The sequence below is a fragment of the Molossus molossus genome, unplaced genomic scaffold (genome assembly GCF_014108415.1).
Source record: "Molossus molossus isolate mMolMol1 unplaced genomic scaffold, mMolMol1.p scaffold_m16_p_15, whole genome shotgun sequence".
NCBI classification, from domain to species: domain Eukaryota; kingdom Metazoa; phylum Chordata; class Mammalia; order Chiroptera; family Molossidae; genus Molossus; species Molossus molossus.
The window spans coordinates 55,267,453-55,292,910 of record NW_023425350.1 but is presented as its reverse complement, the minus strand read 5'-3'; the positions used below and the strand labels follow the sequence as shown (position 1 = coordinate 55,292,910).

General features: G+C 36.9%; 1 protein-coding gene across 1 annotated transcript in view; it reads left to right on the top strand.

Annotated features, from left to right (window-relative positions):
• Positions 1-25,458, top strand: part of LOC118630952 (meiosis 1 associated protein) — an 86,278-nt gene that overhangs the window by 26,842 nt on the left and 33,978 nt on the right. The window contains exons 3-4 of the mRNA XM_036263222.1: positions 1,753-1,938; positions 3,178-3,346. Coding sequence (XP_036119115.1) covers positions 1,753-1,938; positions 3,178-3,346 — 355 coding nt within the window. The remainder of the gene's footprint in view (positions 1-1,752; positions 1,939-3,177; positions 3,347-25,458) is intronic.

Sequence of the window (25,458 nt, the reverse complement as noted above, 5' to 3'; positions counted from 1 at the left end):
CAGAAGAGGGGATGTTGGGGGGGAAGAGATAAACCACAGAACTTATATGCATATATGTATAACCAATGGGCGTAGACAACAAAGCTGGGGATGGGGCTTTGTTGGGGGGATGGGGAAGAGGGTATCAATGGGGGGAAAAGGAGACACATGTGTAACAAAAACAAATTAATAAAAATAATTTTAAAAAATAAAATCTAGATGTCAATTTAAAAATGTATAAAGAAGTATTTTATTCTTCAGATTCTTTTAGGCATACATGAAAAGAAATGCTCAAAAGCTGTTATTCTCTACTTATAGTCTTATTTGTTCTCATTTTTTTTCTTGAGTAAGTTTCTTATCTTTCTACCTAGTTTGCAAATTCTCTTTGTGTAAGAACTATGCCCTATCTTTTGTGTTTTTCCCAGAGACTCAGGGAAAGGAGGAGGTAAGCAAAGTAAGCAGCTGTGGAACTGAGTGGGACAGCATTGACCTAAACAGTTTTGTACCCTGGCAGTATTATAACTCATGCTCATAAATTTTATGTGCATTTTACAAGTATTTCTGCTCTGCTCTTTGGTCAGGAAGGTTTCCTCATCCCAAAATATAATTCCTTCCCACCACCCCCAGCCCCCACCTGCTTGGAATTTCTTCAAATAGTGTCACAGATTTTCATTCCATTTATTCAAAAATGCATATACCCTTAGGAGATGTAGCATTAATCTAGAATCAGATTATATTAGATTACTTCCTGATAGCATGTTTTTATAAAAGAGTATGAAGAGAACCAAGAAGTTTACCTCTTGGCTCCTTGAGCTGACTGCAGACAAAACCAAGCACCTCTGATTTACTGAAATGATCCTGAGGAGCAAATTAGGTAGGACCTTATCAGTTATGAAATGATCAACCACATCAAAACCCTCATTTCTGGGGAGAACACTACTCTTTTTTTTTTTTTTAATCCTTACCCAAGGATATTTGTCCATTTATCTTCAGATAGAGATGGAGGGAGAGAGAGAGGAAGAGAGAAAAAGAAACATCGATGTGAGAGAGAGACATTGATTGGTTGCCTCCCACACAACCCCAACCAGGACCGGGGACAAACCTCAATTGAGGTATATGCCCTTGGCCAGAATCAAACCTGAGACTCTTTGGTTCACGGGCAGATGTTCTAACCACTAAGCCAGGGCAAAATGCCACTCTTGAATAGAGAATGCTTAGACTGACTGAGAAATAAAGATAATGTTTAAGAGTAATCCCGTTATAAACCAAAGAACTTATATGCATAACCAATAGACACAGACAATAGTGTGGGAAAAGGTGGGAGGGGGGCGGGAGGGGGGAGGAGGGGGTCAATGGGGGAAAAATGTGGAACATCTGTAATACATTTTACATCCAAAAATAAAGATTTGGAAAAAAAAAAAAAAGATTAATCCCGTTAAGTCTCCTATTTGTAGGCCACCCAAAGTAAAACTAAGCAGTAACAACTGGACCTTCCTTTGGGTGAGTGAATGAGTTAAAACACTTCCTTTTCTGTTTCTGGTAACTCCACATAATCAAAGCCCTATGGCTGCAAATTTTTGTTCTTTTGGTATAGGGAAGATTTGAGTGCAGTGCCTAGAACATAGTAGGCATTCAGTTAATGTTAGTCAAATAAACAGATTTTTAAAAAGAGAAGGGACTCCTGACGAGTAACTGATAATGAAGTTAGACTCCCAATTAACCTGAAACCTGGGTCACTAAAGATTTGTATCTTTGATTCATTTTTCTCTGCAGCAAGTGAAAGGGAACTTTGCTAGGCTGCAAGCATGCATCTCAGAACTCCGCATGTTACAGAGAGAAGGTTGTTTCAGACCACAAGGCACTTCTCTGCAGCTAGCAGTAGAAGATGGGCTCCAGCAGTTCAAACAGTACAGCAGACATATGGCCACAGGCGCAGCTCTGACCTACACTTCCTTGGAGGTAGGAGATACTGGCCTTAGGAGTCTAAGCCATCTTCCCACTTCAGTCCATATAGATGCTTCATTATTTATCATTCTTATATTGTTCTAAGTTTCATACACATTGAAAGTAATTTTTAAGACTAGATTTTCAGCTCCCTGCACATCGTCCCTTTTTCCTATAACCTGTACAATTCTTAGTACACAACTAGGCATAAAGAGGAGCTCTACATAAATAAGTAATTCACTGAAGTAAATTATAAGGGAAAACTGAAAGTAAAATCTGAATATGCCATCTGCCTTCGGATTTTTGGAACTTGTAAAGCAATCATTAAACTGTCTAGATTGGTGTCTATATTTATACTTTCTGAGTACCCTTAAGAACTTGAACTCTTCTTAATCAAATCTTGGCATCAAAAGGAGTAGGTTTTCTTGGGATTAGCAAATGTGCAAGTGTAAAATTTTCTAAATTTCTGGTACCAGACTGAGACAATCTTAAAAATATAATAAGGCCTGACTGCATAGTCCTTTGAGTGTGTGAGTGTGAGTTAAAACACTTACACTCCCTGGTAACCTCAGGTATCGAATAGATTTTTTTAAACCAATTTAAAAAATAATTGTGCTTTCATCTACATCTCTCTTCCTCAATCAAAAATGTCCAAGTACAAAAAAGAATTGCTTCCCAGATTTTTAAATTCAAGACAAAACTGCTAATAAAAAACAAAGTGCATTCATTCAGATGGAATAAAATATTCAAATTATACACAAACACCTCAATATTCCTTCAGGTCAGATATATTGATCAAGAATGAATTCAAAAGAAAGAGCTCGACTGGATCCAGGCTAAGCAAGGAAAGAAATCTACATGGAAGCACCATTGTGAAAAAGTAGCATATAGGCTCTATGCTATTCAGTTCACATTTAGTGAGTGGAATTTAAGCATCTGATTTTGTTTATTTCCTCATAAAATCAAGGTATTATGAGCAGGACAGATACTATCATTGCTTCAAGCAATCTTTAAAAACTAAGACACAGGGATGACTTCTAGGGTAGGCTCACCCTGTTTGGAAGGGTCCTGTGATGATCCCAAAATAATCTGTCAAATGAACTTTGATTTGTAAGGTACAATTAAATGCTCTTCTTTGCCCTAAAGACAATAGCCACACAGACTTCTCCTCTGTTTATCTTATAGATCTAACCTATGTTCCTCACTCTGTATGCAAGGGAAGGCAGACACATTGATTCATGGATTTATTTCCAGATTACTGTTATGACTTCCCAACCTGGAAAAGAGGTGGTCAAACAACTGGAGGAAGGATTGAAAGACACAGACCTAGTCAGAGTCAGGAGGCTTCAGGTGGTTGAGATCACAAAGGGAGCCCTAGAGTGTTTGGACTCGGCATCCCCTATCGAAGAGCCCAGCAATGATGGTAAGAATTAAATGAAAAGGTAGAAAGAATGGTAAGAATTTTAATGAATAGTTTTTACAGATCAGGAAGACTATTTTCCACCACCTTTTTTTGTTCTTAAATGAAATGAAGCCAACAGATTTCACTGTGGGTCAGACGAGTGTTTCTAGGTGTCAGAGTTGAATTTTTAAATCATATTTTTAATTTCAGAAACAATATATATTATAGGTATAAAAAGTAAAAAATCCTTCCTCTAGTCACTTTTAAGACATTTGGGTATCCCTCCTAACACTCCTTTAGGTAGACATTCATATATATATATACATACACACACACACACACACACACACACACACACACACACACATTTGTCCCTCAGTGTCTACAGGGGATTCGTTCCAGAATCCCCATGGATACTAAAATCTGCAGATGCTCCTGGACAGGTTGCTTGATTGGGGCATTGTCCCAATGCGCCAAGGTTGCAGGTCTGATCCCCGGTCAGGACACATACAAGAACCGACCAAATAAGTGGAATAAATCAGTATTTCTCTATCTCCCTTCCTCTCTCTCTAAAAATAAATAAATTTAAAAAAAGTTTTAATCTGCAGATGCTCAAGTTCCTTATGTAAAGTGGTGTAGTATTTACATATAACCTATGCACATCCACCAGCATAATTTACATCATCCCTAGATTACTTATAATGCATAATACAATGTAAATAGTTATTATACTGTATTGTTTAGGGAATAATGATCAAAATGAAAAGTCTGTACATGTTCAGTATAGATGAAACCATTGTAGGTAGGCCTAACTACATAAGATATCAGCAACATTGTAACTTTTTTTTTAACATTTTAAATCCACTTGGTTGAATCCACAAATGCAGAACCCGTGGATATGGAGGGCCAACTATATTTAACATTTTAATGGGATAATTACATATATAATATTCTATAACCTTAGTGTTTTAGTCAGCGATCTATGTTAATATCTGTAAGTTGATCTGTCTCATTTTTTACTGGCTACATGATTTTTTTTTTTACTGTGTGGTTAGACCATAATTTATTTGTTCAATCCCTTACTAGTGAACAATTTGTTTTATTACATTTTGTTATTGACCAATGCTCTATGAACAGACTTTTATGCAGGGCTAGCTTTGTGGGCTTTTGCCGGGTACAGTCACACAGGGTCCTGCACTCATAAAAGCCCTGTGGTTAGGACTTAATGCTCTTAGTTTGCTGTCGTGACATTCTTAATAATTTTTATCTTTGAATTCATGTTTTATAAGTGAAGTTTGATGGAACAATTATCTTCCAGTCCTAGTGTCCCCACCCTGTCCACCCCCACCCAGCAACCACTGGCATCCAGGTCCCTGCCAATAAATCCTACACTTCCAAAAGAAATTTTCTTCAAACCGAGTCTTAAAGGACAAGTAGGAATTAGTCAAGCAGAAGAAGAGGAAAGGGGGCTCAAACAGGAGACCAGGAACATGAGAAAGTGAGATGAATCAAACTTTCAGTTGTGTCTATGGTTGCCTATGACTGGAGCTTTATCAGGCCATGGTGGGAGTGACACGGTAAAGGGAAGCAAGAGTTAGATCGAGAAGGGCTAAATCCATTCTAAGACACAGTACTAAGACAAAGTAATGGAAATTTATGAAAAGATTTTAGTCAGGAAGTCAGATAGAGATTCCCAAATTATGGAGTTTAAGAAATTTTTAACTGGTTTTAAATTATCCAACAGTCAAGATACAGTTTACCCTCCAGCAGCTCTTTCTGTCTATATTGGCCTTCTCCAAGATTGTGCACACGAGGAGATGACCACTATTCTGATACCGTTGATCTCTTCCTGGTCCCACCTGGATAACTTCACTCTGCCCTTTACTCCCTAATTAGTCAGGGGGTTGGTAGCTAGGGGTGTGTTTCCTGTCAGATTCTGACACGTGTGGATCCTTCCAGCATCATGAGGTCACTGACATTGTTCTGGTCAGGGAGGGAGGAAGGGTAACCAGCCTTATCTGTGTGGTTTATGAGCTGGACCCTACTGCACACACTCTGCTTTTCTCAAGTCAGTCTCTTCACTCTGCCCTTCTTTCTCTCTCCATCCCTCCACTCACAGTAGCTTTTTCCTCTGACTTCCCTCTTGTTTCCTCTGAATTCCTTCCCCTGTCTTCTTCCAGCAAACCCTCCCCATTCTTTAAGGCAATGGTTCTCAACCTTCCTAACGCCACAACCCTTTAATACAGTTCCTCATGTTGTATGTGGGTGGACCTGCATGTGGGCAGACCCGCCTGGAGATGGATAGAGGAGCGGTGTCCAGGTTCCTAAGACCATCGGAAATATGTGTTTTCTGATGGTCTTAGGCAACCCCTGTGAAAGGGTAGTTCAACTCCCAAAGGGGTCACGACCCACAGGTTGAGAACCGCTGCTTTAATGTCTAATTCAAGTTTGTGACTACTGTAGTGATTTTCCTTCTTAAAACAACACATCACTTGTGGTCTGCACCACAAAATTTAGCGCTTAATTATATACCATGTAGAATTGTTTACCACTGCTTTATAGCATGATAATTTTGCCTTCTCACCTAAAATTATACAATACCTGATGTATTTTCTGTCTTCATTAAATTGTAAGGACCTTGGGATTAGAAACTTGTCTTACTCATTTTTGTGCTCCAGTGTATAGCATGTACTAGATTATCAGTAGATAACCGTTGAATGAATTGATGACAATGATGCCTACGGAGGCTGTTCTTGGTCTGCCCAGCATCCCCTGTATCCCCTATCTCTTGTAATACCTCAACCTTCCTTGTCACAGAGTGGGCTATGACCCAGGCTAGGCAATCATAGTTTCCCGTCCTTCATTCATAGTCCTTCCCAGTGAGTTCTCAAATTGAATCTGTGAGTGAGAAGTTCTTTTTCTTTCTCTTTGGCCATGAACAGATCAGGCATGGATTATGTCCTTTTCTTCCTTCAGTAACTGTACCCAGAAAGAACTTACTGTATCTCTAATGCACAGAGCTCAGAGTACTCTGAGACTGCCTTTTGCCTTTATTTAGAATTGTTAGTGGCTAGAGCTGTATTGATGAGCTTTTAGATGCAGGAAAGCAGCTTTCTACCTTGTGTCACTGTTGATAATTCTTCCAGTAATTTCCTATTTGCTTATAAATAATGCATCACCCCATAAATTGCTTGTAATTCCTTTTGTGGGTTAAGTGTACCTCTGATTCATGACTTGAAATCTTCCTACTTTGCCTGTATTTTCTTCATAATTAATTTCTTTATTCTGTTACATGTTGTTTCATCTTGGTGTTCTTATCAAGAGACTAACATTAGCTTCTCTCATTCTCAGAAGGATGCGTGATTCAGAATTAAGTTGCCTAAGCTTAAATTTGAGTTCTAAAACATACTAGCTATGTGACTTTAAGCAAGGTAGTTAGCCTGTAAACGCCTTAGTTATTAATTCCTACCCTAGGCAGTTGTGGGAATTAAATGAGATCATGTATGTTAATTACTTAGTACATAATAAATTCTCAGTAAAAGTTAACTATTGTCATATTAACACTTAAAATTTATTGTATATAAATGGTTTAATGTTTTTTAGATTTTTTTTTAATAGCTAGGTCCCAAGTGGATTGTGAATTACCTGAGAATATGACTATGTCTTAAATATCTCTGTATCACCAGCATATATCATCTGCCTGACACATAGTAGACTCTCAATAAATGTTTGTTGAATAAGTAACTGCATGACTGGAAAAAAATCAAATGATTTGGGAGAGGCTCTGGTCCACTCTCTGGCACCAACTCAAATAGAAACATATCCCAATCACCCATAGCTTCCCTTTGTAGCCCATGAATATCATGAATTGATTCACACACTTCTTAAATCTATTATATATAATTTTTTAAACTTTGATAGCCATGATCATCAAATAAATAAAAATGGTCTATACACCACTTTTTGAAGGAAAAAAGAACATGTTACAAGGAAATGTTGATATTGCAGATTAATTTAAAAAATAACTATGAAACTATGCCCTTTGATTAGTCTAAATTTTGTGTTTTTGCCATGTCAGTGTGGCTCAGCGGTTGAGCATTGACCCATGTACCAAAAGGTCACCGGTTCAATTCCCTGTCAGAGCACATGCCCAGGTTGTGGGCCAAAACCCCATTGGGGGGGCATACAGGAGGCGGCCAATCGATGTTTTCTCTCATGGATGTTTCTATCTCTCTCTCCCTCTCCCTTCTTCTCTCTCTAAACTCAATAAAGAAAGAAAAAAATTTAAATGATTAAATAAATAAATAAATAAATAAATAAATAAATTCTGTGTTCTTTAGTGCAGCCCTGTACAGTGAGAACTAATCATTAAAAGATCCAGAATCAAAGAAGAAAAAGTAAACTTAGAAATTAAGAAAGTAGACTCACACTTTAGAAAGTTCTTCAATAAGATCTAAAATGAAAAAAATTAACTTTAAATCACATATCAGTTAGGGTTTTCTATAAATTTTCAGCCTATATAGCCTATTATATATTTTCTTCTAACTGAATGGTAAATAGCACTTCCTTTTATCTGTTTCTGCTTGGTCCAACTTGTTCATTTTTTCCTTACTTTAAAATTTAGCTGAAAGATCCTGCCTAGCACTCTTTGTAGTATCTAGTTAGTTTAATTTGTTATTACAAGTTATATAAATTTAAGCATTACAGAAATATAATATAGACAGTTTGAAACAACCCAAATTCTATCCTCCAGAGATAAACACCATCAACAGTATAAGACATGTTCTACTGAATTGCTTTCCCTACACATAAATGAATATAGACATACATGTAACATTATTGTTGTTGATATTATTTACTTTGACAAAAATAGGACAATACAGTACCCACTGTTCTGCATTTTTATGTTTTTCATTTAACTGTTTACCCAATATTTTTATCCATACTGGCACATAGAGATCTATCCCATTCCTTTTGATAGCTGTGAGGTATTCCAATGTGTAAATTCATCACCATTTATTTAACCATCCAGTTGGATTTTTACATTTTACCGAAGAACAGTGTGACCTTGAGCAAGTTGCTTAAACTCTTTATTCCACAATTGTCTTGATTATAAAATAGGGCTAATAATAATAGCTACCTCTTAGGATTTTTATGAGAATTAAATACAATTTGCATGTAAAGCACTTAGAACAGTGCCTGGTACATGTGAGCAGTAAGTAAATGTTATCTGTTGATATAAATAGTAGTAGTACCTTTTTATATGTCTTTTTACTGAGAAAATATCAGGCTCTAATAACTTTTTATTAAAAAGAAGATATGACCATAAAATAATATTTTAATTAAAAATCATTCATAATCTCACTATTCCATTACACTGATTTTATTTTTGCACATTGTCTCTCAGTTGTCCACAATCATGTTTAGGTTACATAATTATAACTCATGTATATAATTTTTTATTTTCATGTAACATAATATACAAGTTTTCCATAGTTTTTGTTATTTATCTATTTTGTTTCTTTTTTTGCTCTTAAAAAGAGGACTAGAAAGTAGAAAGTGTTGGTTTAAGAAATAAAAATATAGCCCTGGCCAGTTTGGCTCAGCGGTTAGAGCGTCGGCCTGCGGTCCGGAGAGACCCAGGTTCGGTTCCCGCTAAGGGCACGTACTTCGGTTGCAGTTTGTCCCCGGCCCTGGTTGGTCGTGCGGGTGGCAGCCACTCGATGTGTCCCTTCACGTCGATGTTTCTCTCTCTCTCTCCCTTCCTCTCTCTCCCTCCCACTCTATCTGTACAAAAAATGGAAAAATATCCTCAGGTGAGGATAAAAAAAAAAAAAGAAATAAAAATATGAAGAAGTATACCTCTCACAGGGGAAACTGGATGCCTTCTTTATCTTTCTATGCCTTCTTTACCTATAAGCCAACCCTATACCTTAGAGTAATTCCTAATGCTAGCTCTTGATTGTAAGTTTAGGATCTAGAAGAGCCTGCTAATTCCAGCAGCCAAAGTTAACCCCATGGAAGAGCCATCAAACAAGGGAATAATGCTGCTAGTTTGATTCATTTTTTAAATAAGTTCTGAGCCTCAATGAAAAGATAGGTGAAATAAAAGCCACAGTCTCTTAACATACACTAACATCTGTTTATAGATCATATTAACAGCAACATTTTATTGAATGCTTACTGTTCAAAAACTTTCCATTCTAAATAGTTTCCACATATTATCTTATTCAATCATCATGTATGTATATGAAGAAACTAAGACATAGTGTCTTATCCAAATTAAATTTCCCAATGTTTCTCAGTTAAGCAACAGAACAGGGATTCGAATCTAAGCAGTCTGGCTCCAAAACAGACATGCTTTACACTGCCTCAGTTGAAAAGAGCAATAGAGATAATCAACAATTCAAAAGTTGGTTCTTTGAAAAAACTGATAAAACAGAGGATACTTTGATAAAACCAATGAAGGAAGAAGAAGAAAGACTCAAGAAACTATGTTAGGTTTGGGAAAAGGGAACATAAATACAGATATAAATATATATTCAAACATTTAAACAGCAATGGACACATTCCTACAAAGATACCAAATTTGACTCAGAAATAAAAAATTGTTTTTTAATATTGTTCCCATAATATGCCAATCCTAGATGGTTTTACATTCAAGTTCTATTAAACTTCCGAGTAATACATCACTCCAGTCTTATATAAACTCTTTTGGAAATTAAAAAATAAGAAGAAAAAAGAAAACACTTCCCAAGTAGAAAACTAGACAAGGACAATGTAAGAAAATAAAATTACAAGCCAATTCACTCATGGAAATAGATAAAACAATTAAATAACCCAGTCATATGTAAAAAAAGAATACAATACTGACTAGGTTAAATTTATCCCAGTAATACAAGGTGATTAAGCAATAGAAATGTATAATTTATCACATCAACAGATTAAAAGGTAAAAAAAAATAGTCTTAATAGATTAAAAAGATATGATAAAATTAGCATTCATTCACTATTTAAGTGAAAACTCTTAATAAAGTAGGAATAGAAAATAATTTCCTTAACTTGGCAAAGTGTATTTACCTAAAATATACAATAAATATAATTCTTAATGGCAAAATGTAAAAAATATTGCCTTCAAAAATCAGGAATAAGATATGGATGCCTCATAACCATTTTGATTCAACATGGTTGTCCTAGTCTTATAAGATAAGAAAAGTAGTAAAAAGTATGAAGATTGGAAAGGAATAAAACTAACATTATTTGAAACATATTTGATTGACTACATTAATAACTAAAAAATTCTATGTAAAAATTATTACAATTAGTAAGAGTTCAACAAGGTGGTTGGATATAAGGTCAATATAAAAAAATCAATAGCATTTCTACAATTAGAAACAAACTCTTAGAAAATTTAATTTTTAAAAGAAGATATAATTATAAGTGGAGCAGATTAATGGATACAAACATTTATATTGTAAGAATTCAGTTATCCTCAAATTGATCTGTCAATTCCAACCAAAATCCTATCATAGTTTTTGATGAACTTGTCAAGTTCATATATATATGACTAAGGCATATATTAAGGCTAAAGGTTTGCCTTACCCGATATTAAGATGATTGATTATAAGGCAATTCTAATTAAGATAGTGTCATATTGAAACAGAAATAGACAAATTGTTCAGTCTAGAACAGATTAGAGAGCCCAGAAGCAGACAGCCACATTATGAAAATTTGATATGTGACTAAGTTGGCATGGCAGGCCAGTGGGAAAAGGATGGATCTGATCATTAAAAATTACTGGAATTGCCCTGGCCGGTTTGGCTCAGCGGTTAGAGCGTCGACCTGCGGTCTTGAGAGACCTGGGTTCGGTTCCCGCTAAGGGCGCGTACCTCGGTTGCAGTTTGTCACCGGCCCTGGTCGGTCGTGCGGGTGGCAGCCACTGGATGTGTTCCTTTCGCGTCGATGTTTCTCTCTCTCTCTGTTCCTCTCTCTCCCTCCCACTCTACCTGAACAAAAAAATGGGAAAATGTCCTCGGGTGAGGATAAAAAACAAACAAAAAAAAATCAATAAAGAAAAAAAAATTAAAAAAAAAAAAAAAATTACTGGAATTATCAGTATCCCATGTGGGCAAAATAAAATTTGATCCTTACCACACACCATTCATAAAATATATTTTAGGTGGATTAAAGACTTATATATGAAAGGTAAACCTTTATAACTTTTATAAGAAAATTAAGAAGACCACACTGTGTGGTGATTGTTGGGGGGAAAGGGGATAAAGGTGGAAGAGAGTATAGGGGGGATAAGTGGTGATGGGGAAAAAATTAAACTTAACTTTAAAAAAAGAATAAAATTGTATGACCAGAGGTAGAAAAAAGAAGGAAGGATTTCCTGAATGAGACACAAAGTTTGCCACCATAAAATAAAAGATTGTTAAGTATGACTACTTTAAAATTAAGAATTTCTGTTCATCAAAAGATACCACAAAGAAAGTGATAAGATAAATTATAACAATATTTCCAACTCATATTATCAATAAAGAATTGGTATACAGAATAAAGAATGCCTTAAATTCATTTTTTTTAAAAAGACAATCTAATTTTGAAATGAGCAAAAGATCTAAACAGGCATTTCACAGAAGAAAAAATTTAAGTGGCAAATAAACATAAGAAAAATTCTCACCCTCATTAGTAATCAGGGAAATACAAATTAAAACAATGATATATCATTTTATGCCCACTAGGTTGCAAAAAGGTAATAAGTCTGCTGTATTGACAACAGCAGAGCAATAGGAATTCTTACACACTGATAGAATATAAATTGGTACACAACTTGTAATTTTGTTGAAGTAATATTCACAATACCCTATTCCTAGCAATTGCATTCCTAAGAGAATATCCATAGAAAAACCTTTACAATATGCACCTGGAGACAAGAATGTGGATATCATTATTCAAAAAGCCCAAAATCAAAATCTTCTCAAATGTCCATTGAATAAGGCATAAATATTACAAGGGATATTCACAAAGTGGAATATTATACAGTTATGAAAATGAATGATACATAGCTACATACAACAATACAATATGGCACCTCTTCATACAGCTGAAGCAAAACTAAAACAATAAAGTATTTGTTTAAAATAATAAAAAAAATTTTTTTTTTGGTACGTGCCCCTAGCAGGAAGCAAACCCGGAACTCTCTGGTCCTCAGGCCGACACTCCAACCGCTGAGCCAAACTAGCCAGGGCAATAAAACTACTTTTAAAAGGAAAGAAATTGTTTTTAAAAATTTAGTGTGGCAAGGTTTTTGTTGGAGAAGATCAGGGAAAAACATACAGATATCTTAGTAGTATTGATGATGTTCTTCATCTTTTAAATGAAGGGTTCATGAGTGTTCAAATGCTGCTATGCTTCATAGTTTACATATATGTTTCATGTATTCATTTGCATATAATAAAAAATTTATAATAGCTTTCTAAAGACTAGCTAAGTGATAAATATGCCAAAACTAAAAAGGCCACAGTGATCAATGTATTTTAGCATCCAGAGGGCATCTGTCCAGGTTGACAGCAGTCTGCATTGGTTGGGTATGTAAGTGTTTTAACTAGTTACAAATCAACCTAATGATGCTGTCAACCAGCCTACATCTCTCAGCTTTGTACACAAGGATATCAGGTTCCCTTTCTAAGTGCTCACAAACCATCTGTTTAATATTTCCTCCTAAACATTGCTAGGGATCGATGTCAAGCTCTTTTGGAAAGGTATTTTATCCATATGTGTTCTCAGGAAACACCACATGTTAACAACCCCAAACATAGAAGATAAAGATTCATTGCTTCCTAAAGGATTCTGGAGGCGGCAGGGGTGGGGGGTGGTTAATTGTCAAATTCCACATACTGATTTTTCTCCCCTTTTAGTCTTAGGAAATAGACCAGAAAATACAGCTGTTCCTTGAGTGTGTCTTTGATAACTGCATTAAAGTCATTTCCCTGTGGCATTAGAACTAAATTACAACCACTGTTGTATTTATTACATAATGATTTTTAACACAGAGAGACATTTATTTCATTAACAAAAGCCATGGTCTTAGAAAAAACAACTCTTCCCTTTTTAAAATTGAATTAAATAATTTTTAGAGCTCAATGGAAAAGATAGTTATTGAAAATTGGAATTTAAAAAATTTTCCTTGCCAAGTTTATTGAGAAATAATTTACATACTATAAATTGCATCCAAAGTGTACAATTCAGTGAGTTTTGACAGCTGACTATGCTCACAAATCATCACCACAACCAAGATATTTCCATCACCCCCAAAAGATTTCTTTTGCCCTTTACACTCACTCCATCCCTCCCTCAGTCCCTGTCATATGCCACTGATCTGCTTTTTGTCTATAGATTAGTTTGCATTTTATATAAATGGAATCATACGGTATATTTTTCTTTTGTGTCTGACTTTTTCCATTCAGATTTTGAAATTCACCCATGTTGTTTATACCAGTAGTTAGTGTCTTTTTATTTCTGAGTAGTAGTATATGGTATGAATATGCCACATTCACCTGTTAATGGGCGTTTCAGTTGTTTTTGCCTGCTGTGACTAAACCTGCTACAAATATTTATACACAAATCTTTGTAGACATATGTTTTTATTTCTTTTAGGCCTTGCTGTGTTTATGGTTTATCTTTTCCCATTTATTTGCTTTCAACCCATTTGTATCTATGTACTTAAATTTTATCTCTTATATACAGCATAGAATTGAGTCCACTTTTTTTTTTTCTTTTTATCCTCCCCTGAGGACATTTTTCCATTTTTTGTACAGATAGAGTGGGAGGGAGAGAGAGAAACATCGACGTGAAAGGGACACATCGAGTGGCTGCCACCCGCACGACCAACCAGGGCCGGGGACAAACTGCAACCGAAGTACATGCCCTTAGTGGGAACCGAACCCGGGTCTCTTCCTACCGTAGGCCGACGCTCTGACCGCTGAGCCAAACCGGCCAGGGCAGAATTGAGTCCACTTTTTATCCATTCTGTTCATCTCTGCCTTTTATTTGGAGTGTGTAGTCCATTCACATTTACCATGACTATTGATATGATTGAATTTAGGTCTACCATTTTATTTTTGTTTGTCCTCTCTGGTTTTTGTTCATATTTTCCCTGCTTCCTGCTTTGTTCCAAGTTATAAAAAATTTTTTAACCCTCGCCCAAGGATATTTTTGTATTCATCTTCAGATAGAGCAGGAGGAAGTGAGAGAGAGAGAAACATCACTGTGAGAGAGACACATTGACTGGTCACCACCCGCACGACCCCAACCAGGGCCAGGGACAAACTGCAACCAAGGCACATGCCCTTAGGGGGAACCGAACCCAGGACTCTCTGTCCCGGGCCAACGCTCTAACCGCTGAGCCAAACCGGCCAGAGCCTTTAGTATTTCTTATAGCATGGTTCTGGTGATTATAAATTCTCCTAATTTTTATTTATATAAAAATGTATATTTCACCCTTATTTTTTAAGGATATTTTTCTTATATATAGAATTATGGGTTGACAGGATTTTTTCTTTCATTATATTAAAGATATTGCTCTACTGTCTTGTGGCCTTCCATGGTTTCTCATTAAAAGTCATAGTTCCCAAATACTTTCCCCTGTATATAAAGTATAATTTTTCTGGCTGCTTTCAAGAATATTCTCTTTATGTTTGTTTTTCAGTAGCTTTACAATGATGTGACTAAGCATTGATTTCTTGTTTGGGGATCACTGATCTTGAATCTGTAAATTTATATCCTTAATCCAATCTAGGAAACTTTCTGCCATTATTTCTTCAAAAAAATTTTTTTTTTTTTTTTATCCTCACCCGAGGACATTTTCCCATTTTTTTGTTCAGGTAGAGTGGGAGGGAGAGAGAGGAACAGAGAGAGAGAGAAAAACATCGATGTGAAAGGAACACATCGAGTGGCTGCCACCCGCACGACCGACCAGGGCCGGGGACAAACTGCAACCGAGGCACACACCCTTAGCGGGAACCGAACCCCGGTCTCTCAGGACCGCAGGTCGACGCTCCAACCGCTGAGCCAAACCGGCCAGGGCTCTTCAAATATTTTTATCCCCCTCGTCTGTCCTACTGAAACTTGAATTACCCACATTTTAAACCTTTTAAAATTGTCCCACAGTTCCCCGAGACTCTGTGGGTTTTGTTTGTTTGTTTGGCTGGTTGGTTGGTTTGTTGGTTGGTTGGCTGGTGGGTTGGTTGGTTGGTCCAGAATTTTTCTTTCTCTTCTTTCGATTAGATTATCTCTATTGATCTGTCTTTAAATTTACTCATCTCTCATCTCTATTGTTCTATTAAGACCATGTGATGAACATTTTTGTTCAAATATTATATTTTTCAATTCTAACATTTCCATTTGGTTCTTTTTTATATTCTTTTTTTTTTTTTTTTTTTTTTTTGTACATGCCAGTAGCGAGAACCAAACCTGGGACTCTCTGGTCCACAGGCCGACGCTCCAACCGCTGAGCCAAACCCACCAGGGCATCTTTTTTATATTCTCTATTTCTCTGTTGATGCTTCCTATGTTTTCTTTTTTCTTCTTCTTTTTTTTTAATCCTCAAAGATATGTTGAAAGAGAGAGAGAGAGACATTGATCAGTTGCCTCTAACATATGCCCAGACCAGGGATCAAACCCACAACCCAGGTATGTGCCCTTACTGGGAATCCAACCCAAAATCCCTTGGTGCACGGGATGATGCTTCAACCAGTTGAGCCACCCAGCCAGGGCTCTTTATTTTTTTATTGTATTATGTGTTCACACCCAAAGTCAAGTCTTCCATCACCATTTATCACCTTTTTACTCTCTTCTACCTCCCTCCACCTACCCTTCCCTCACTATACTGTTGTCTATGTCTCTTAGTTTATGGGACTTTTTTGAGTACTCCCTCTACCTCCTTTACCCAAACCCCCAGCTCCCCTTACCTCTGACAGTGCCATCTGTTCTCTGTATTTATGAGTCTGTTTCCATTTTGTTTGTTTGTTTTGTTCATTAGATGGCACATATAAGTAAAATCATATGATATTTATCTTTCTGACTGGCTTATTTAACTTAGCATAATACTCTCCAGGTCTACCCATGTTGTCAATAAAGGTTAAATTTCTTTCTTTTTTACGGCCGAGTAGTATTTCACTATGTAAATGTACTACAGCTTTTTTATCCATTCATCTGCTGATGGGCACTTGGGCTGCTTCCAGATCTTGGCTATTACAAATAAAGCTTCAATGACGATATCTCTTTATTAATTATGAACATATCTTCCATTCCTCATTGAGCATAATTATAATTATACTGCTTTAAAGTCCTTGTCTTTAAAGCAGCATAATTATGGTGCTTAACAGTATGGTGTTACTAGAGGGAAAGGGGATGGAGGCATAGAAAAGGATAAAGGGGACCAAATAGATGGTGGCCAAAGACAATTTGACTTTGGGTGGTGGGCACACAATGCAAAATACAGATCATGTATCATAGAAATGGACACTTGAAACCTATATAACCTTATTAACTAAAGTCACCCCAATAAATTTAATTTTAAAAAATAAAATTATAAAAATTTAGTTCTATAAAAATAAAAAATGGAGTCATTATCTTATAAATCTAACATCTTTGTCATTTGGGAATTTACATCTATTGATTATAATTTTCTTTGAGATTGGGCAACATTTTCTGACTCTTCGTATGCTAAAAACATTTGAATTGTACTTTGTGCATGTTGTGTTCACATAACTGTAGAGACTTTGGACTCTATTATATTAATCTGAGAAGTATTTGTTTTGACAAATAACCAACTTTATAAGATTAAAACTGCAACCTGGCATGTCCTGCAATGGGCCCATCATCCACATCTCAGTCCTGTTCTTTAATCTTTAACTGTGAGCTGCTTTCAGTCTGTGCAACCTAGGGTCAGCTGGGTTAACACATAATTTAGGGGTTGTCTGGGTCTAGCTGCTTCCTTTCTTGGATTTCTTCCTTACTCTCTGGAAACTCTATAGTTGCCCCAGGTTTCTTTCCCTGGGAATGCCTGTGAAAAACAGAGGTCTTTCTATTGAAGTGGTAACTGCCTTGCACTACTGTGACTGAGCCACCCACAGGGCAAAGATGCAAAAATGGGACACTCACTCCTTGTTGGTCATCTACTCCAAGCTCCTCTCCAAAATCTTCAGGACTTGGGTAATTAGGTATTTTTATTTTTTAAATATTATCCAGAGTTTGTAACTGTTATTTACAGGAAGATCAATTTGTTAGGTACTGGAACCTAACCACACTGGAAAGTCCTTATTCACTCTTGATCAGTTTGGTTCTTTCTTTTTACCTCCTCTTCTGTCTTCTATTCAGGTCAATAAGCTCAAATTCTTTATCATTTCTCTCTCTGTCTTTAGGAGATTATGACTTAAAATCCCAACTCTCTTCTCCCCTAACACACACACACACTCTCTCTCTCTCTCTCTCTCTCTCTCTCTCTCTCTCTCTCTCTCTCTCTACTTTCATTGCTCCCACCTAAACTTGGGACAGTCTGGCCACTTCTGTATCTGAAATCAGCCCCTCATATACCCAGCAGAAGAGTACTAGTTAGCACAGTACAAGGACTGATTTAAAAAAAAAACACCTTAGCATGCCAAAAAGCACCATAAACAAAGTCAAAACACAACTGAAAAACTAGGAGAAAGTATTTGCAATTTATATCTCAGGGTGGGGAGTAAAGGCTAGTATCTCTAACATTAAAAACTTATAAATTGAGCGATGTGAAACTAAAACCCGTATAGAAAAATGGACAAAATACATGAACAGATTATTCAAAAATGTCTTTAAATGGCCCTTAAACATATGAAAATATGTTCAACCTCATTCATAATTAGAGAAATGAAAATTAAGACTATACTGGCATATCCCTTCCCACCTATTTGGCTGGCAAAAGTTAAAGGTAAGACAGCACATTCTGTTGGTGAGGCTATACTTCCCCACTTGCTAGTAGAATGCACAATGGTACAACCCTTCTGGAGAGGAATTTGGCAATAGCTAACAAAATTACACATTCATTTGCTTTTTTTTTTTTGTTGTTGTTGTTGTTGTTGTTGTTGTTAATCCTCACCTGAGAGTATTTTTTCCATTGGTTTTTAGATAGAGTGGAAGTGAGGGAGAGAGAGAGAGAAAAACATCTATGTGAGAGAGAGACATCAATTTGTTGCCTCCCATATGATCCTGACCAGGGCCTGGGATCCAACCTGCAACCCAGGTACCTGCCCTTGACTAGGATTTGAAACCGCAACCCTTAGGTCCACAGGCTGATGCTCCAACTGCTGAGCCAAACCGACCAGAACTCACATTCATTTACTTTTGATCACCACTCCCACTTCTAAGAATTCAGTACCCTGAAGCTAGACCTCCAATAGTACAAAAAATGTACAGACACAGAGGATCACAAAGTTGTTGCACAGTCTATCTAGATTGTTGTTGTTGTTTTGTATATGTTTTAAGACTCTTTGATTTCAGTGTCTTTTTTTTAACTTTTCCTTACTCTACCTTGCTCTTCAATAAGTCTTATATTCTTTCTTGGTTCCTCCTACTTTTTTTTCTTTTTATTAAATTTATTGGGGTAACACTGGTTAACAAAATTATATAGGTTTCAGGTGCACAATTCTACAGCACATCATCTGTACACTGTATTGTGTGTTCACCACCCCAAGTCAAGTCTCCTTCCATAACAATTTACCCCCCTACACGCTCCTCCAACTGCCCCACCTCCTTCCACCTGGCAATCACCACACTGTTTTGTGTGTCCATGAGTTTTTTCCTTTTTTCTTAATCCTTCCACCACCACCCCAGACACCCACCCTAGCTGTCAGCCTTCACTCTACCTAGGAGTCTATCTCTATTTTTGTTTGTTTTCACTTCAGAGTAAATCTTTCATTCAGCTCTCTTGGACATTAAGGGGGCAGACTCCTCAGGGCCATTCCAATAAATTTAATGCCTTTTTAGTAAAAATACTTCTTCCCAATTAGCTTTTCAAATTTGCACTGCAATTTACATTGAAAGCTTTTTTACTTATGGAATATATAAATTAGTTTGTACAGAAAAAGAAGACTTTTAAATACCTTTCAAGTCTGGTGTTTCATAAGTAAACTATGCTTTAGACTTTGGTATATCTCACTCAATAACAATCAACCATTTTTATATGCGGGCTGCACCTTTTTTTTTTCCAAAAAAAATGAAAATACAGCTATTGAGACCCATAACTAAAATATATTTTCTTACACCTTGGATCATATACTTTATTGAAGAGGAAAATGTTGGAAGGAAGGAAGGAAGGAAGGAAGGAAGGAAGGAAGGAAGGAAGGAAGGAAGGAAGGAAGGAGAGGGAGGGAGGGAGGGAGGGAGGGAGGGAGGGAGGGAGGGAGGGAGGGAGGGGCACTGGTTTTTAGTGACTAAAATGTTCATGTGAAAACATCTGAGAGGAAGTTTTCTAGTCTTTCATCTCTTATAGTTGCATGTTGCTTTAAAGTCTACAAAGTGCATTCAGGTGTCATCATCTCATACTCCAATAAACCCTTTGTCCAGGTGTTATTATCATTTTCATGAAATTAAGCTTGGATGAATGAAGTGACTGGTCTAAGGTCACAGAGACAGTAATAAGCAGGCTGGTCAGAGTTTGTTTATTCTGTGCAGTGCAGCATTTACTTAGCTCCTGTTGTATTCCAGACACTGCGCTAGTGCTGGGGGTGCAGAGGTAGATAAGATGTGACATCTGATGCCCGGAGGCATGCACACACACCTCCCTAACCAGGACCCTCTTTGTCGCACCTGCATGGTCTTTCTTCTGCTTGGGCTGGCCAGGACAGGTCAAGTCAAACATTTCAAAGCAGCATTGGTTGGCGGGGAATACTGTCAGGACCATTTTATGCTTTGTTGCTACCATGGCTCCAGATGTGTGGGGATGCCTTACAGCTTCTCCCATAAGGTAGCCCCACCAGCAGTCACAATCTTCTGCATCATTAGAAATACATAGGCCTGAGAAAAAGTGATTCTAAAAAAGATTACTCTCCCAACCAAAGTAATTACTCTGGAACCATTTTCTTTCCTTGTTTATCTGCTCACTAAGGGCTGAAATATTACACTTGAAATTAGGTTAGGACCTGTCTCAGAGCCAGGGATGCCCATAGTTCCTAGTTTGTCACTAATGATGGAAATGATCCATTGTGTGAAACAAAACAAGGAGTCAGAATTAAAACCCGGGACATATAAGGTCAACTAGTATTCGACAAGGGAGCCAAGAATACCCAGTGGGGAAAGTATAGTCTCTTCAACAAATGGTGCTGGGAAAACTGGAGAAATAAGAATTAAATTGGAACCCTATCTCCACACCACTCACAAAAGTTAACTTGAGATGGATCAAAGACTTAAACATAAGACCTGATACCATAAAATGCCTAGAAAAAAATGTTGGGAAGGAGTTCATTAATATCAGTCTTGGCAATACTTTGTTGGGTATAATGCCAAAAAGCACAAATGACAAAAGAAAAATCAACAGCCCTGGCTGGTTTGGCTCAGCAGTTAGAGCATCGGCCTGCGGTCCAGAGAGACCTCGGTTCGGTTCCCGCTAGGGGCGCATACCTTGGTTGCAGTTTGTCACCAGCCCTGGTTGGGTTGTGTGGGTGGCAGCCACTCGATGTGTCCCTTTCATGTCGATGTTTCTCTCTCTCTCTCTCCCTCCTACTCTATCTGGAAAAAAAAAGAAAAAGAAAGAAAAATCAACAAATGAGACTACATCAAACTCAAAATCTTCGGCACAGCAAAGGAAACAATCAACAAAATAAGACAATCTACAGAATGAGAGAAAAATTTTGCAAACCATGTATCAGAGAAGGGATTAATATCCAAAACATATAAAGATCCCTGTCAACTCAATACTAAAAAATCAACAATACAATTTTAAAATGGGTAGAACTAAATAGACATTTCTCCAAATAGGACATCATTAAAATGGCCAACAGACAGATGAAAAAATGCTCAGCATTACTAATCATCAGGGAAATGCAAATAAGAGCACAATGAGATGTTACCTCACAACTGTTAGAATGGCTGTTATCAAGAAAACAAGAAACAACAAGTGTTGGTGAGGATGTGGTGAAAAGGGAACCCTTACACAGCTGACCCTTAAACAACATGGGTTTGAACTGCACAAGCCCACTTGTATGTGGATTTTTTTCAATTGACCCATGCAGTGCAAGCCCAGACTGTTCAAGGGTCAGTTGGTAGTTGGAAATCCACATATGCAGGGAGCCAATTTAAATTAAACGCAAATTTTCAAGGAGGGTGGTCAGTACCCTTCACCTCCCACATTGTTCAAGGGCTAACTATACATAGTTGGTGAGAATATAAATTGGTCTAACCACAGTGTAAAACAATATGGAGATTCCTTGATAAATTAAAAATAAATCTACCATACAATCCAGCAATTCAACTTCTGTAAATACCCAAAGGAAATAAGAACAGAGTTTTTAAGAGATATATGCACTACCATGTTTATCACAGCATTTTTTTTAAAGGATAACACAATTTTTTTTCTTTTTCCTTTATTGATTTTAAGGGAGAGGGGGGGAGAGAGAGAGAGAGAGAGAGAGAGAAACATCAATGAGAAAGAACATCAGTTGGCCTCCTCTGGCATGCCCCCCACTGGGGATTAGGCCCACAACCTGGCCATGTGTCCTGACTGGAAATAGAACGGGTGACCTCTTGGTGAATGGGTTGATGCTCAACCACTGAGCCACACCAGCCAGACTATGACAGTTTTATTTATTTATTTATTTATTTATTTATTTATTTATTTATTTATTTATTTATTTTGTTACAGATGTTTCTCCTTTTTTACCCCATTGACAGCCTCCTCTCCATTCCCCATACCCTGTTCCCAGCTTTGTTGTCCATGTCCATTGGTTATGTGTACATGCATATAACTTCTGTGGTTTATCTCTTCCCTCTCCCCACCAACCCCTCTTCTGAGGGTTGTCACTCTGTGCCCTACTTCCACATCTCTGGGTCTACCCTATTCCTCAGACTGTTATGTTCATTATATTCCACAAATAAGTGAGATCATGTGGTATTTTGTCTTTTTCTGCTTGGCTTGTTTCGTTTACGATAATACTTTCCAGGTACCTCCATGTCATCTCAAATGTTAAGAGATCTTTCTTTCTTACAGCTGCATAGTACTTCATTGTGTATATGTACCACTGCTTTCTTATCCAGTTGTCTACTGATGGACACTTGGGCTGTTTCCAGATCTTACCTATTGTAAATAGTGCTGCTATGAACATAGGGGCACATATATTCTTTCTGATTGGTGTTTCAGGCGTCTTAGGGTATATTCCTAGAAGCGGGATCACTGGGTCAAATGGAAGTTCAATTTTTAATTTTTTGAGGTAACACCATAGTGTTTTCCATAGTGGCTGCACCAGTCTGCATTCCCACCAGCAGTGTACTAGAGTCCCCTTTTCTCCACACCCTCGCCAACACTTGTTGTTTGATGATTTGTTGATGGCGGCCATTCTGACAAGTGTGAGGTGATACCTCATTGTGGTTTTAATTTGCTTCTCTCTGATGATTAGTGATGTTGAGCATTTCTTCATATGTCTCTTGGCCATTTGTACGTCCTGTTTGGAGAGATGTCTATTCAGCTCCTCTGCCCATTTTTTAATTGGGTTCTTTGTCTTCCTTTTGTTGAGTTGTATGAGTACTCTATATATTTTGGAAATTAACCCCTTATCTGATGTAACATTGGCAATGATGCTCTTCCATACAGTGGGTTACCTTTCCATTTTGATGGTTGTTTCTGTTGCTGTGCAGAAGCTTTTTAGTTTGATGTAGTCCCATGTGTTCATTTTCTCCTTTGTTTCTGTTGCCTTAGGTGATGTATCAATGAAAATTCTGCTGAGTATGATGTCCAAAATTTTGTCGCCTACATTTTCTTCTAAGATTTTTATGGATTTATGGGTCACATTTAAGTCTTTTATCCATTTTGAGTTTATTTTTGTGTATGGTGTAAGTTGATGGTCTAGTTTTATTTTTTTGCATGTAGCTGTCCAATTCTCCCAACACCATTTATTAAAGAGGCTGTCTTTACTCCATTGTATGCTCTTACCTCCTTTGTCAAATATTAATTGAGCATAATGTCGTGGGTTCATTTCTGGGTTCTCTGTTCTGTTCCACTGGTCTGTATGCCTGTTCTTGTGTCAGTACCAGGCTGTTTTGATTACACTAGCTTTGTAGTATAACCTGATATCTGGTAATGTGTCCCACCTGCTATGTCCTTCTTTCTCAAGATTGCTGTGGCTATTTGAGGTCTTTTTGGGTTCCATGTGAACTTTTGAAGTATTTCTTCTAGTTCTGTAAAATATGTCATTAGTATTTTGATGGGGATTGCATTGAATCTATAGATTGCATTGGGTAATATAGACATTTTAATTAAGTTAATTCTTCCAATCCATGAACAAGGTACGTATGTGCTTCCACTTTTTGATATCTTCCTCTATTTCTTTTTTTCAATGTCCTGTAGTTTTCTGCAAATAGGTTCTTTACTTCTTTGGTTAAGTTTATTCCTAGGTATCTTAATTTTTTTGCCACGATGGTGAATGGGATTGTTTTTTCAGTTTCTCTTTCTGTGAGTTCATCATTGGTGTATAAGAATGTTGTCTATTTCTTGAAATTAATTTTGTATCCTGCTACTTTGCCAAATTTATTTATTAAGTCTAGTAGATTTTTGATGGAGGCTTTAGGGTTTTGTATGTATAATATCATGTCATCTGCGGATAATGAGTTTCACTTCCTCCTTTCTAATTTGGATTCCTTTTATTTTTTCTTCCTGTCTGATTGCTATGGCTAAGACCTCTAGTACTATGTTAAATAAGAGTGGTGAAAGTGGGCATCCTTGTCTTGTTTCTGTTCTTAAGGAAAATGCTTTTAGTTTCGCCCATTGAGCATGATGTTGGCTGTAGGTCTTTCATATATGGCCTTTATTATGTCAAGATATGATCCCTCTATTCCCACATTGCTGACTGTTTTTATCAGAAATGGATACTGGATTTTGTCGAATGCTTTTTCAGCGTCTATTGATATGATCATGTGATTTATGTTCTTCATTTTGTTTATTTGGTATATAACATTTATTGATTTGCAAATATTATACCAGCCTTGCATCCCTGGGATGAATCCCACTTCGTCATGGTGAATAATTTTTTTTGATGTATTGCTGGATCCACTTTCGCCACTCTTATTTAACATAGTACTGGAAGTCTTAGCCACAGCAATCATTCAGGAAGAAAAAATAAAAGGAATCCAAATTAGAAAGGAGGAAGTGAAACTGTCATTATTTGCAGATGACATGATGTTATACATACAAAACCCAAAAGACTCCATCAAAAATCTACTGGACTTAATAAATAAATTTGGCAAAGTAACAGGATACAAAATTAATGTCAAGAAATAGACAACATTCTTATACACCAATGATGAACTCACAGAAAGAGAAACTGAAAAAACAATCCCATTCACCATCGTGGCAAAAAAATTAAGATACCTAGGAATAAACTTAACCAAAGAAGTAAAGAACCTATTTGCAGAAAACTACAGGACATTGAAAAAAAGAAATAGAGGAAGATATCAAAAAGTGGAAGCACATACCTTGTTCATGGATTGGAAGAATTAACATCATTAAAATGTCCATACTATCCAAAGCAATCTATAGATTCAATGCAATCCCCATCAAAATACCAATGACATATTTCACAGAACTAGAACAAATTCTTCAAAAGTTCATGTGGAACCAAGAAGTCCCCGAATAGCCACAGCAATTTTGAAAAAGAAGGACAAAGTAGGTGGGATCACAATACCAGATATCAGGTTATACTACAAAGCTAGTGTAATCAAAACAGCCTGGTACTGACACAAGAACAGGCATACAGACCAGTGGAACAGAACAGAGAACCCAGAAATGAACCCACGACATTATGCTCAATTAATATTTGACAAAGGTGGCAAGAGCATACAGTGGAGTAAAGACAGCCTCTCTAATAAATGGTGTTAGGAAAATTGGACAGC